Raw genomic sequence first — 16,431 nt, 5'->3', positions numbered from 1 at the left:
TACATCGCCTCCTCCTGTCCGTACATCACCCAACCAGCACACTACACACCACCGTACATCACCCAACCAGCACACTACACACCACCGTACATCACCCAGCCCGCACACTACACACCACCGTACATCACCCAGCCCGCACACTACACACCACCGCACATCACCTCCTCCTGTCCGTACATCACCCAGCCCGCATACTGCACACCGCCGTACATCACCTCCTCCTGTCCGTACATCACCCAGCCCGCACACTACACACCACCGTACATCACCCAGCCCGCACACTGCACACCACCGCACATCACCTCCTCCTGTCCGTACATCACCCAGCCCGCACACTGCACACCACCGCACATCACCTCCTCCTGTCCGTACATCACCCAGCCTGCACACTACACACCACCGTACATCGCCTCCTCCTGTCCGTACATCACCCAGCCCGCACACTACACACCACCGTACATCACCTCCTCCTGTCCGTACATCACCCAGCCCGCACACTACACACCACCGTACATCACCTCCTCCTGTCCGTACATCACCCTGCCCGCACACTACACACCACCGTACATCACCCAGCCCGCACACTACACACCACGGTACATCACCTCCTCCTGTCTGTACATCACCCAGCCCGCACACTACACACCACCGTACATCACCTCCTCCTGTCCGTACATCACCCTGCCCGCACACTACACACCACCGTACATCACCCAGCCCACACACTACACACCACCGTACATCACCTCCTCCTGTCCGTACATCACCCAGCCCGCACACTACACACCACTGTACATCACCTCCTCCTGTCCGTACATCACCCAGCCCGCACACTGCACACAACCGCACATCACCTCCTCCTGTCCGTACATCACCCAGCCCGCACACTACACACCACCGTACATCACCTCCTCCTGTCTGCACATCACCCAGCCCGCACACTACACACCACCGTACATCACCCAGCCAGCACACTACACACCACCGTACATCACCTCCTCCTGTCCGTACATCACCCAGCCCGCACACTACACACCACCGTACATCACCCAGCCAGCACACTACACACCACCGTACATCACCTCCTCCTGTCCGTACATCACCCAGCCCACACACTCCGATCCTCTAACACACTCAGACTAAATGCCCCTCTAATTTGACCCTCACATGCTCGCCTCCAGGACTTCACCAGAGCAGCACTCATCCTGTGAAACGCTCCACCCAAGGCATTCGGACAATCCCCAACACTCTGAACTTCAGACGCGCCTTGTAGACGCACCTCTTCACAGAAGTACACCAACTCTCCTGATACAACCCCCTACCCCCTACAATATTCCCCTGCCCCTCCCTAAGGCTCCCCACACTTCCATATGTAATCTTTCATACCGTTCGTGCTCCCCCGTGCCGCATCTCCTCCCCCAGTACATCCTGCATCGCCCCCACCCCGTCTCTTTCCAAATAATGGTATACAACATGTAATTGTCGTATTGTTCCCCTGCGCTTTTAAAGCGCTGCAGAATAAGCTGGCGCTATACAAATAAAGATTAATAATAATATAATAATAATAATAATCTGTATTTGTATAGCGCCAACATATCCCGCAGCGCTTACATAGACGGGGGATACAGAAAGACAGAAGTACAAACATTACAGAACCAGGGATACATAGTAATCAGCTGATGGAGACAGTAGGGGTGAGGGTCCTGCTCCAACCAAACAATAGGGGTGAGGGTCCTGCTCCAGCGAGCTTACATACTACAAGTAATGGGGGGATACAGAAGGTAAAAGGGCTGGAGATGGGCACGGTATGGCGGGGTGGAGATGTGCACGGTATGGCGGGGTGGAGATGTGCACGGTATGGCGGGGTGGAGATGTGCACGGTATGGCGGGCTGGAGATGTGCACGGTATGGCGGGGTGGAGATGTGCACGGTATGGCGGGGTGGAGATGTGCACGGAATGGCGGGGTGGAGATGTGCACGGAATGGCGGGGTGGAGATGTGCACGGAATGGCGGGGTGGAGATGTGCACGGTATGGCGGGGTGGAGATGTGCACGGTATGGCGGGGTGGAGATGTGCACGGTATGGCGGGGTGGAGATGTGCACGGTATGGCGGGGTGGAGATGTGCACGGTATGGCGGGGTGGAGATGTGCACGGTATGGCGGGGTGGAGATGTGCACGGTATGGCGGGGTGGAGATGTGCACGGTATGGCGGGGTGGAGATGTGCACGGTATGGCGGGGTGGAGATGTGCACGGTATGGCGGGGTGGAGATGTGCACGGTATGGTGGGGTGGAGATGTGCACGGTATGGCGGGGTGGAGTCTGAGGGATGCTATACATATAGACAATGGTCAGACGTTTAGCCGTGTGACGGCAGAATCAGTATGACTGCAGGGGGCAGTTGATGGTGGCTAGCAGGGATTGCAGTCAGTAGGTCAGGGAGCATGTTATCAGGCGGAGTACAGAGGGGTTTGTTTAGGGAATGCGGTATGCCTCCCTGAAGAGGTACGATTTTAGAGCACGCCTGAAGTTCTGCGAGTCCTGGATTGCTCGGGTAGCCTTTGGTAGTGCGTTCCAGAGGACCGATGCTGCTCTGGAGAAGACTTGGAGGCGGGAATGAGAAGTTCGAATTAGAGGGGGTGCAGTCTAGTTTCGTTAGCAGAGCGGAGAGCCCGGGCTGGGTGATGGATTGAGATGAGGGATACAATATAGGGGGGCGCTGCGCTGTGGATGAGGGATACAATATAGGGGGCGCTGCGCTGTGGATGAGGGATACAATATAGGGGGCGCTGCACTGTGGAGGGCTTTGTGGATGAAGGTAGCGAGTTTGAATTGAATTCTGTATTTAACGGGCAGCCAGTGCAGTGACTGGCACAGGGCAGAGGCGTCCGAGGAGCGGCTGGACAGGAAGATGAGCCTGGCTGCCGCATTCAGGATGGATTGGAGAGGGTAGAGTCTGGTGCAGGGGAGGCCGATCAGCAACGAGTTGTAATAATCGAGGCGAGAGTGGATGAGGGCAACAGTAAGCGTTTATAGCGTGTCTGCGGTGAGAAAAGAGCGGATTCTTGCGATGTTCTTGAGGTGCAGCTGACATGTTCGGTCCAGAGATTGGATGTAGGGGGTAAAAGAGAGATCAAAGTCGAATATGACCCCAAGGCAGCGGGCGTGCTGGGAGTTATGGTGCCACACACTGAGATGGAGATGCCAGGAGGAGGGCAGTTAGTGGAGGGTGGAAATACCAGCAGGTCAGTTTTAGAGAGGTTTAGTTTTAGGTAGAGAGAGGACATGGTGTTAGAGACAGCGGGCAGATTATTATTACTACGTACAAGAGCTAGGTTATAGTAAAAGCACATAACTCAGCTGCTGCAGAATCTCCTCTTGGCATGAGAACTTCAGGTCAGTCATTGATTAAATAAAATAGAGAAACCTCTACCAAACGAGTCTCTGCAGCAGCTGAGGCCGATATTAGACGTCATATCTTCAGGAAATTTGGAGGATTATTTAAAATACTGTGCAACAATTCTTAATTTTACTGACAGGTTAACAAGCGTTTAAATGCCTAATACCATACCCAAATTACATGGGTGACTCACCAGGCCCCCAAAGGCAAGAGTTGGCTCGGGTCTTCCTAGAGTCTGTCCAGATGGGTGAACGTGAGGTGGAAGCGGAGGTTGGAAAGGTGGGGGTCCTTGGCCACCCGGACAAGGCTTTCTGGTTACATCCCTCTTGAGCATCTCAATGTCAGCCTGGAGCTGAGACATTTGCTGAAGGTGTTCACGTTGCAGCAAAGCCAACTCCGAATCCTCTGCAAGTAAAAAATCCAAATGCACGTAAAGTAAATATAAGAACAATAATACTACTCGCTATGTACAAGAGTATAACTGCTATAATACTGCTCCTATGTACAAGAATATAACTACTATAATACTGCCCCCTATGTACAAGATTATAACTACTATAATACTGCCGTCTATGTACAAGAATATAACTACTATAATACTGCCCCTATGTACAAGAATATAACTACTATAATACTGCCTCCTATGTACAAGAATATAACTACTATAATACTGCCCCTATGTACAAGAATATAACTACTATAATACTGCCCCCTATGTACAAGAATATAACTACTATAATACAGCCCCCTATGTACAAGAATATAACTACTATAATACTGCCCCCTATGTACAAGAATATAACTACTATAATACTGCCCCTATGTACAACAATATAACTACTATAATACTGCTCCCCATGTACAAGAATATAACTACTATAATACTGCCTCCTATGTACAAGAATATAACTACTATAATACTGCCCTCTATGTACAAGAATATAACTACTATAATACTGCCCTCTATGTACAAGAATATAACTACTATAATACTGCCCCTATGTACAACAATATAACTACTATAATACTGCTCCCCATGTACAAGAATATAACTACTATAATACTGCCTCCTATGTACAAGAATATAACTACTATAACACTGCCCCTATGTACAAGAATATAACTACTATAATACTGCCCCTATGTACAAGAATATAACTACTATAATACTGCCCCCTATGTACAAGAATATAACTACTATAATACTGCTCCCTATGTACAAGAATATAACTACTATAATACTGCTCCCTATGTACAAGAATATAACTACTATAATACTGCTCCCTATGTACAAGAATATAACTACTATAATACTGCCCCTATGTACAAGAATATAACTACTATAATACTGCCTCCTATGTACAAGAATATAACTACTATAATACTGCCTCCTATGTACAAGAATATAACTGCTATAATACTGCCCCTATGTACAAGAATATAACTACTATAATACTGCTCCTATGTACAAGAATATAACTACTATAATACTGCTCCCTATGTACAAGAATATAACTACTATAATACTGCCCCCTATGTACAAGAATATAACTATTATAATACTGCCTCCTATGTACAAGACTATAGCTACTATAATACTGCCCCCTATGTGCAAGAATATAACTACTATAATACTGCTCCTATGTACAAGAATATAACTACTATAACACTGCCTCCTATGTGCAAGAATATAACTACTATAATACTGCCTCCTATGTACAAGAATATAACTGCTATAATACTGCCCCTATGTACAAGAATATAACTACTATAATACTGCTCCTATGTACAAGAATATAACTACTATAATACTGGCCCCTATGTACAAGAATATAACTACTATAATACTGCCCCCTATGTACAAGAATATAACTACTATAATACTGGCCCCTATGTACAAGAATATAACTACTATAATACTGCCCCCTATGTACAAGAATATAACTACTATAATACTGCTCCTGTGTACAAGAATATAACTACTATAATACTGCTCCCATGTACAAGAATATAAATACTATAATACTGCCCCTATGTACAAGAATATAACTACTATAATACTGCTCCTATGTACAAGAATATAACTACTATAATACTGCCTCCTATGTACAAGAATATAACTACTATAATACTGCCTCCTATGTACAAGAATATAACGACTATAATACTGCCCGCTATGTACAAGAATATAAATACTATAATACTGCTCCTATGTACAAGAATATAACTACTATAATACTGTCCCCTATGTACAAGAATATAACTACTATAATACTGCCCCCTATGTACAAGAATATGACTACTATATTACTGCCCCCTATGTACAAGAATATAACTACTATAATACTGGCCCCTATGTACAAGAATATAACTACTATAATACTGCCCCCTATGTACAAGAATATAACTACTATAATACTGCTCCTGTGTACAAGAATATAACTACTATAATACTGCTCCTATGTACAAGAATATAAATACTATAATACTGCCCCTATGTACAAGAATATAACTACTATAATACTGCTCCTATGTACAAGAATATAACTACTATAATACTGCCTCCTATGTACAAGAATATAACTACTATAATACTGCCTCCTATGTACAAGAATATAACGACTATAATACTGCCCGCTATGTACAAGAATATAAATACTATAATACTGCTCCTATGTACAAGAATATAACTACTATAATACTGTCCCCTATGTACAAGAATATAACTACTATAATACTGCCTCCTATGTACAAGAATATAACTACTATAATACTGCCCCCTATGTACAAGAATATAACTACTATAATACTGCCCCCTATGTACAAGAATATGACTACTATATTACTGCCCCCTATGTACAAGAATATAACTACTATAATACTGCCCCCTATGTACAAGAATATGACTACTATAATACTGCCCCCTATGTACAAGAATATAACTACTATAATACTGCCCCCTATGTACAAGAATATAACTACTATCATACTGCCCCTAAGTAGAAGAACGTACACTTAGCGACCCCCTTTATTATTTATTTACTGAATGAAACGGTTCTGCAGGAATATCGGCCCCTGCGGACAGAAAGCTTCTTGCAGTTGCCGCAGACAGCGGCGGTGCTGACATGCTCTGACCGGCTGACAGGAAGGGGTCAGTGATTCATGCTGCTTGCACCAAATTTTGACCTCCCATCAGCAGCATAAAATCTGGCTCCCTCTGACCATGAGATGTTTCTCCGCTGCTAAGTAATACAAGTTTTGCGCTCTTTTGCCCGCTGGAGTCTGTTCCTCTTAGACACAATGGCGCTGGAACTGGTCGTCCGCTGTTATATCATCCGTGCGGAGGAACAGCGAGTTGTGCGTTCGGACACGTTAGTTGGAGCTCCAGCGTTGTATTCGGTTGACGGTGCAGCCTGTTGGTCAGAACGATTCCTGACATCCTCCTCCGACCCCTTTCAGTGACGAGTTGTTTCCGTCCGCAGGATCCCCTTCTGCTGGATGTTTTCCTCGATCGCGGCATTCTCTGTATAATCTTCACACCGTTACACAAGAACCCGCGCGATGGGCGGTGAGACCCCGGCTAGTCCAGCACTGATGACCGGCCTCATTGGAAGTTGCTCCGATCGCTGGATTTTCCCGTCTAATGTGGATTCACAATAAAACTGATCTATGGAGATAATTCCATACAAGGAAGCGCCAATGGTGAGGGGGCGGGGCTCTTATAAAGGGGCTATTTGCTGTAGATAATGTTGATCCTCTGTATTTCGCCCGCCGCCATCAGACACCCCCAACACTTCTGCTCACCGGCAGTCAGGCGTTGCTATATCAGCCCCTGTATCCGCCTTGTGTGTGAGGTAACACGACTTTCTAGCATGTAAGTCACTGGAGCACATTATGTGCAGATGCTGAACAAGCAATTTCGTTTCTTGAATATTTCAAAGTGAATTGGAGTTCTGGCCAAATGCCATTTAACTCCGAGTGGAATGACATCAAGTCACTCTCATTGCCACGCCACACCAAGAATATGTCATCAATATAGCGGTGCCAGGAGACCACCATGGGCCAGAACGCAGACGCATACACAAATTCTTCCTCGAATCTGTTCATGTAAATATTTGCGTCGGTAGGCGCTACGTTCGATCCCATGGCGGTCCCCCGGCACTGCCTGTAGTATTTGCCTGCAAAAAGAAGATAATTTTTGGACAGAATAAGTTCAAGTAAAGATAGAACAACATGTTCGCATTCGAGAGATATGTCAGACGATGCTAGTTTGTATCTCACTGCCTCTAATCCCTTCTCATGGGTAATTGACGTGTACAACGATGTCACGTCAAATGAGGCCAGAATCACATCGCCTGAAATAGTCGTTTTACTCAGGATCGTTAAAAAATCACTGGTGTCTTTAACATAAGAGGCACCCGAGGTAGCAAACCTACGCAGTACCTTATCCAAAAAAATAGATGTGTGATTAAATAACGATCCCCTCCCCGAGACGATCGGGCGTCCGGGGGGGTTTACAAGAGATTTGTGGATCTTAGGTAATGTATAAATAGTTGGCACCACTGGTGTGATTACGTACAAGTAATCATAAAGGGCTTGATCTATGTTGCCCTCCATGACGGCGTCAAACAAAATGTTCCGTAAAAGAGTCTGATACTGACTGGTGGGGTTGTTAGATAACGGTTCATATACGTTGAGATCTGCTAGCTGTCGATACATTTCAGCCTCATACTGGATCGAGTCCATCACCACCACGGCTCCACCTTTATCGGCGGGCTTGATGGTGATGGACTCGTCACTTGACAGCGCTCTGAGCGCCCGACGCTCCTCACCAGAAGGTGGAGGATGCTGGGAAACTTCAGCTCTGAAACACGGCAGGTTAGATGTTCCTATGCTGCCCCACAGCCAGGTTTGAGTCATGCATGGTATTTGCACATACAGCACATGTGAGGATTTCCATGTCCACGTGGCCCTCTGGAGTAAAGGGCCACATGTGAGAGGATTGGTGACACAGCGGGGGTTACGGAGCCCCCAGGAGACGATCACAACCGCTGCAGAGTCAAAACCAAAAAGCTTTATTGGAAGTCATACATGAAAGGTAGAGAGCAAGAAATCAAATCTGAACCCCTCTGCGATTTGTCGCCATTTTCAACCTCTCTGTTGACCTTCAGAGGCTGAACCCCCATCTGACGGCGGTCCGGCCTGTGGATGCCAGCGAGCGGGGGTCTTCAGATGGGGAGCGGACAACAAAGTCGGACAACTTCACTACTGAAGGGTTAAACTTTATTGTCATGAAACCAGTACAGATAAAGCAGAGTGATGAGGGCGATAATCCGTCCGTGCGCCAGCGTGCTGCGCATGTAATCGGTGACGCCGCTCCTCGTATTATTGGGGGGTCTGTCCAGGGGGGCCTTTCTGCAGTCTGTTAATAAGAAGGCGGAGGATGCAGCCCTGCAATAAGAGAGGGACAGATTTACTACACATCCTCGCCACAGACTGCGGCCAAATGCTCTGCGCCACCAATGCCACAGGCTGCAGTATAACAAGCAGCAGCGGGATGTGGACCCCCACTGTGCTGCCCCCCAGTAATACTATAGGCTGCAGTATAACAAGCAGCAGCGGGATCTGGACCCCCACTGTGCTGCCCCCCAGTAATACTATAGGCTGCAGTATAACAAGCAGCAGCGGGATCTGGACCCCCACTGTGCTGCCCCCCAGTAATACTATAGGCTGCAGTATAACAAGCAGCAGAGGGATCTGGACCCCCACTGTGCTGCCCCCCAGTAATACTATAGGCTGCAGTATAACAAGCAGCAGCGGGATCTGGACCCCCACTGTGCTGCCCCCCAGTAATACTATAGGCTGCAGTATAACAAGCAGCAGCAGGATGTGGACCCCCACTGTGCTGCCCCCCAGTAATACTATAGGCTGCAGTATAACAGGCAGCACCGGGGTCTGGACCCCCAATGTGCTGCCCCCCAGTAATACTATAGGCTGCAGTATAACAGGCAGTACCGGGATCTGGACCCCCAATGTGCTGCCCCCTAGTTATACTATAGGCTGCAGTATAACAGGCAGTACCGGGATCTGGACCCCCAATGTGCTGCCCCCCAGTAATACTATAGGCTGCAGTATAACAGGCAGCACCGGGGTCTGGACCCCCAATGTGCTGCCCCCCAGTAATACTATAGGCTGCAGTATAACAGGCAGCACCGGGGTCTGGACCCCCAATGTGCTGCCCCCCAGTAATACTATAGGCTGCAGTATAACAGGCAGTACCGGGATCTGGACCCCCAATGTGCTGCCCCCTAGTAATACTATAGGCTGCAGTATAACAGGCAGCACCGGGGTCTGGACCCCCACTGTGCTGCCCCCCAGTAATACTATAGGCTGCAGTATAACAGGCAGTACCGGGATCTGGACCCCCAATGTGCTGCCCCCCAGTAATACTATAGGCTGCAGTATAACAGGCAGTACCGGGATCTGGACCCCCAATGTGCTGCCCCCCAGTAATACTATAGGCTGCAGTATAACAGGCAGCACCGGGGTCTGGACCCCCAATGTGCTGCCCCCCAGTAATACTATAGGCTGCAGTATAACAGGCAGCACCGGGGTCTGGACCCCCACTGTGCTGCCCCCCAGTAATACTATAGGCTGCAGTATAACAAGCAGCAGCGGGATCTGGACCCCCAATGTGCTGCCCCCCAGTAATACTATAGGCTGCAGTATAACAGGCAGCACCGGGGTCTGGACCCCCACTGTGCTGCCCCCCAGTAATACTATAGGCTGCAGTATAACAAGCAGCAGCGGGATGTGGACCCCCACTGTGCTGCCCCCCAGTAATACTATAGGCTGCAGTATAACAAGCAGCAGCGGGATCTGGACCCCCACTGTGCTGCCCCCCAGTAATACTATAGGCTGCAGTATAACAAGCAGCAGCGGGATCTGGACCCCCACTGTGCTGCCCCCCAGGAATACTATAGGCTGCAGTATAACAGGCAGTATTGGGATCTGGACCCCCACTGTGCTGCCCCCCAGTAATACTATAGGCTGCAGTATAACAAGCAGTACCGGGATCTGGACCCCCACTGTGCTGCCCCCCAGTAATACTATAGGCTGCAGTATAACAGGCAGCACCGGGATCCGGACCCCCACTGTGCTGCCCCCCAGTAATACTATAGGCTGCAGTATAACAAGCAGTACCAGGATCTGGACCCCCAATGTGCTGCCCCCCAGTAATACTATAGGCTGCAGTATAACAAGCAGTACCAGGATCTGGACCCCCAATGTGCTGCCCCCCAGTAATACTATAGGCTGCAGTATAACAGGCAGCACCGGGATCTGGACCCCCACTGTGCTGCCCCCCAGGAATACTATAGGCTGCAGTATAACAGGCAGCACCGTGGTCTGGACCCCCACTGTGCTGCCCCCCAGTAATACTATAGGCTGCAGTATAACAGGCAGCACCGGGATCTGGACCCCCACTGTGCTGCCCCCACAGTCATACTATAGGCTGCAGTATAACAGGCAGCACCGTGGTCTGGACCCCCACTGTGCTGCCCCCCAGTAATACTATAGGCTGCAGTATAACAGGCAGCACCGGGATCTGGACCCCCACTGTGCTGCCCCCCAGTAATACTATAGGCTGCAATATAACAGGCAGCACCGGGATGTGGACCCCCACTGTGCTGCCCCCCAGTAATACTATAGGCTGCAGTATAACAGGCAGTTATGGGGTCTGGACCCCTACTGTGCTGCCCCCCAGTAATACTATAGGCTGCAGTATAACAGGCAGCACCGGGGTCTGGACCCCCACTGTGCTGCCCGCACAGTAATACTATAGGCTGCAGTATAACAGGCAGTACCGGGGTCTGGACCCCCACTGTGCTGCCCCCCCAGTAATACTATAGGCTGCAGTATAACAGGCAGCACCGGGATCTGGACCCCCACTGTGCTGCCCGCACAGTAATACTATAGGCTGCAGTATAACAGGCAGTACCGGGGTCTGGACCCCCAATGTGCTGCCCCCCAGTAATACTATAGGCTGCAGTATAACAGGCAGTACCGGGATCTGAACCCCCAATGTGCTGCCCCCACTGTAATACTATAGGCTGCAGTATAACAGGCAGTACCAGGATCTGGACCCCCAATGTGCTGCCCCCCAGTAATACTATAGGCTGCAGTATAACAGGCAGTACCGGGATCTGGACCCCCACTGTGCTGCCCCCCAGTAATACTATAGGCTGCAGTATAACAAGCAGCACCGGGGTCTGGGACCCCCACTGTGCTGCCCCCCAGTAATACTATAGGCTGCAATATAACAGGCAGCACCGGGGTCTGGACCCCCAATGTGCTGCCCCCCCAGTAATACTATAGGCTGCAGTATAACAGGCAGCATCGGGATCCGGACCCCCAATGTGCTGCCCCCCAGTAATACTATAGGCTGCAGTATAACAGGCAGCATCGGGATCCGGACCCCAATGTGCTGCCCCCAGTAATACTATAGGCTGCAGTATAACAGGCAGTACCGGGATCTGGACCCCCAATGTGCTGCCCCCCAGTAATACTATAGGCTGCAGTATAACAAGCAGCACCGTGATGTGGACCCCCAATGTGCTGCCCCCCACAGTAATACTATAGGCTGCAGTATAACAGATGGCTCTGGGGTCTGGACCCCCAATGTGCTGCCCCCCCCCCCCCCCCAGTAATACTATAGGCTGCAGTATAACAGGCAGTACCGGGATCTGGACCCCCAATGTGCTGCCCCCCAGTAATACTATAGGCTGCAGTATAACAAGCAGCACCGTGATGTGGACCCCCAATGTGCTGCCGCCCACAGTAATACTATAGGCTGCAGTATAACAGATGGCTCTGGGGTCTGGACCCCCAATGTGCTGCCCCCCCCCCCCCCCCAGTAATACTATAGGCTGCAGTATAGCAGGCAGTACCGGGATCTGGACCCCCAATGTGCTGCCCCCCAGTAATACTATAGGCTGCAGTATAACAGGCAGTACCGGGATCTGGACCCCCAATGTGCTGCCCCGCCCCCCCCCCCCCCCCCACAGTAATAGTATAGGCTGCAGTATAACAGATGGCTCTGGGGTCTGGACCCCCACCGTGCGGGTCTGTGCTCAGGGGTTTCCCTTTTCTGTCAGTGACCTATAGATCTGGACTCCTAGATGTTTGTACACTTGTTCTTCCCCTTTCCAGGCTTCAGCATCATACAGTGATGCAGAACCTGATGCCGAGTATATATGTATTTATGGTGGTTTCAGGGGTCTAGCGTCAGCCCATCACAGGAGCCGCCGGAGGACCCCCAAAGACTTGCCATCGATTACGGAGGACCCAACAAGGGCATCAGGCCAACGTGAAGGGTTGTTACTGAACGGACTAACATATAATCCCCCCCGACGGACGCATCCGCTCACCATTCTCTACTTTCTTCCGGCTCCGCTGCAGCCTGAGATTGAAGATTTCTTCCTCAAGACGCTGATTTTCAAGCTCGACTGCCATGAGTTCCACATCCAGCATCCGGGGGGCGCCATCATGCCCTGCAATTGTGACATATTTCATACGTGGAGCGTCAAACAACATATCGGAGCTGAGCGGGACTTAAGACAGATAGAAGAAGAGAGAGAAGACGACCTGACGGGGGGCCAACGCCTCGACTACATGTATCACAGCATCCTTACACCCGAGCTCTCACCCCGAAGATCACATGCATTCTCCACCTGCCAGCCCCACGTTACCGTCCATCGCCGACACTCACGTTTCTTCTTCCTCTCTTTCCGCTCCTGTTTGTGGGACATCTCTTCAAATGCCAACGCCTCTGCCTGCAGGTCCCTCATCTGTGCCAGGACAGCAGGGTCAGTCCCTCCGCTCTGGACGTAGGCGAGCTGCAGAGCGCTGCGGACACATCAGGGGTTATTACCGTACGAGGGATCGGCTGCCGCTATATTCAGGGTTAGCGAAGTTAAACTACCACAACCTGGAGGTCTCTGGAGGGCGCTCTGCTGCTCCAAACAAGATGAAATTTGGGCAACGGCCACTTCAGATGATGCGCTCGCCATTTATAAAAAGAAAAATGTTAGTGTAAACAAAAACAAAAAATTGACCGATAGGTGGCGCTGCGGCGGCGGCAAGGTCTACTGTGACCGGGCTGCATCAGTGTCGGGTGTGAAGGTAGCAATTAAAACTCACTTGTTCTGCTAACGGAAAGCGTTATTTCAAACCAAGGGGGACACACTGAACGTTTGCAGTGTGATTTGTGTAGCTATAGCGCCACCTATCAGCAACTTTTTTACTACATTTTTTTCCTGTAAATGGCGAGCGCCTCGTCTGAAGTTGCTTGAATGTTGTCTCATTTAGAGCAGCAAAAAGTCCCGAGTTGGGGGAAGGTTAACCCCGTACATGGTGAGCAACAAACGCCTAAGTGATGATGATGATGATGATGATGATGATGATAATCTGTCATTCACCAGTAATAAATGCAAAAGTGATTTTTTTTTAAATCTGCCGCTGCCGTCCTGCGCTAAATGCCAGACTAGCAGCGTTTCTGGATTACCAGATTACAGGCCCTTTACTGTTCTCTGAAGGCTATTCGTTCATCTTGACGCCACCGTTTGCTGACGTCGGTGAGGTGTATTGTGGGAATCACCTGATCTCGGAGGAGAGGCTGCTGCCGCAGACGGGGAGGGGGATGAAGGCGAGCGGACCCTTCTTCTTGGCGGAGCTGCTGGACGGACGCTCTTTGTTTTCCTTCTCAGTTTTAGCCCTAGGGATAATAATACACACTCATATACTCATCTGCGGCAGCGCTGTATACTCCACCAACACCAGTGCATAAAAGACACTTCAAGGGGTTCTCCAAGTATCTTGTAGGGAGACGACTGCTGGGGGAACCCCATAATCTGCCGTTAACATGGAATCCCCTGCAACATCCAAGTATTACACGCACTGAAGTTATTGGGTCTCATGAACTCCTTCCGTGCAGGAGCCGCGCTCTATAAGGGGGTCCCAAGTGCGCAAATGTGAACTGTCTCTTTAAGTCCAAAAAAAAAACAAACAAAGTGCTGAAGTTATAAAGCAGACAGATCATCTACTCTTACGCCCCCATGGTAACACATCCTGTCATGGTTTGTTCTTAGGGCCCTTTTACATGGGACGATTATCGCTCAAAATGTGTTTAAACGAACTAAGCTGTAATCATCCGGTGTGAATGCAAAAAATTGTTGACTGTTTGTTCACTTTTTGTTATCGGTGACTTTCAGTCCCCCTAAAAAACATCGCTGGATCGCGAGATTCTCCGAGTGAAAACGCTCCCCGCTCAGCGCATCACACGGAAGGGGAAGGGCTGAGCAAGACGCCCGCGATCCAGCGGTGATCTGCCTGTGTAAACGCTCCGCACAATCGCTAACGACCTTCGCGATGACGTCATTTAGATGCCTGTCGGCCCGTCTAAATGGGCCATTACCCAGCGTGCAGCTCTCTTCTGCATTGATAGTTTGCCACAATGTATCCATCTGCAACAATCACTGCTGAAGGACCCCTTTAAAATATAAACCTTTATTCAAAGATACTTTAAATCCATTATTACCCCCAATACACATACGATAATAACCTGCCGACCGTCTCGGGGGGGGGCGGGTTATACAGCCGGTATTGCTGCGGCGCTCACAGGTAACAGGGACGGCCGGCTTATATGCTTATAGCACGCTGACGCTATACAGGACCTACGGTCACCTTGCCTAACTGTGGGGCGATCACTCTGACATGAGCGGCCCCGCTCAATGGACGCTAACCCTACTACAACCGTTCACAACCCAATGACCAATGCCACATCCAATCCCGCACTTTTCTGCCGTATGGGGATATTCCTAGTAAGGAAGGGCATGGAGCGCAGGAATATCCACGATCCCCACTGATGTGATCATCATGATGATGATGGATGCCAACACATCAAGAGAACCATCAGAGATGAGAGAGCGCAAAACTCCACCTACCGCCCCAATGTGCCAACCATGAATGCCACATATCCAGCAGTGGGTAGTTCTACAAATGCGCTCACGTATCCCTGCGGAGCGCACGCCCACCAACCCCGCCATCTTATGTGTGTATAATCATAGTGTTTGCACGCTTCCCTTCTTGTACATTGCTGTTAAAAGCATACCCTCCTTAACCCTTTCCAATCCAGTGTCGGCGGTCTGACACGTTTCTATGTAGGACAACTCCAACTATCTATCGTTAGAGAAATTAGAAAAGGAATCAAGTCTTATTCTATAAATGTGTGCGATCTCAGATACGGATATTTACAGGATTATTACAGATGATCTTCCCGATGTAAAACACTCAGAAATGCAAATGAGGGAGACGGAACAATCCCTCCGCAGCGCCACCTATTTAAATTATAGTATAGGTAAGTCTATCTGACGTTGAAGCCTGCTTGGCTTACGAATTATCGCGAGACTTTTAGTATTCCCGCGCATGCGCAGCAGGTATGGGATCCTCCGCAATGAGTTACATTGCGTACCACAGCTGCCCGGGTAACATCGCGAGAGATCTAGCAATCTCGCGCATGCGCAGTCCACCCCTAGTACTGAACTACAGCGCTTACCGTAGCGGCTCCCGGCACCTATTGGATGGCCGCATTCCTTTAAATCAATGTACAAATCTTTAAACAAGTCTTTAAAACAATGATTGGGAATAGGACATTAAGCCAGGATCCATACACAGACAGCTGTTTCGGGGTGTTCGCCCCTCATCAGTGGGCAGTAGGTTTCTGGCTCAGCTGGTGAGAGGCCTTTGACGTGGGTTGGAAGGGATGTCATTTGCATATATTACCCAGAAGAGCATGCATGGCCTTGTAGGTCTCCACACGCCTTCTGGGCACTCTCCTTAAGGAGAGACGACACCCCCTCAGGAACACGCAGAACTCAGATTCTATTTTCAAAAAATTGCTAATAAAATCCTCCTGACGGGTTTCAGTTAAGTCATTCCAAGGAATCCCCATTTCTCTCCCACCGAAAATATGT

General features: G+C 49.3%; 1 protein-coding gene across 3 annotated transcripts in view; it reads right to left on the bottom strand.

The window, feature by feature from the left end:
• Positions 1-16,431, bottom strand: part of CCDC17 (coiled-coil domain containing 17) — a 61,822-nt gene that overhangs the window by 38,459 nt on the left and 6,932 nt on the right. For all 3 annotated transcript variants that reach the window (XM_066597958.1, XM_066597959.1, XM_066597960.1), the window contains exons 7-10: positions 14,058-14,174; positions 13,170-13,306; positions 12,829-12,951; positions 3,594-3,805 (exon numbers count right to left, since the gene is read on the bottom strand). In XM_066597958.1, coding sequence (XP_066454055.1) covers positions 3,594-3,805; positions 12,829-12,951; positions 13,170-13,306; positions 14,058-14,174 — 589 coding nt within the window. The remainder of the gene's footprint in view (positions 1-3,593; positions 3,806-12,828; positions 12,952-13,169; positions 13,307-14,057; positions 14,175-16,431) is intronic.

This window comes from Eleutherodactylus coqui, chromosome 3 (assembly GCF_035609145.1).
Source record: "Eleutherodactylus coqui strain aEleCoq1 chromosome 3, aEleCoq1.hap1, whole genome shotgun sequence".
NCBI lineage: Eukaryota > Metazoa > Chordata > Amphibia > Anura > Eleutherodactylidae > Eleutherodactylus > Eleutherodactylus coqui.
The sequence above is the reverse complement of the archived record's forward strand: the minus strand, read 5'-3'. Positions and strand labels throughout refer to the sequence as shown.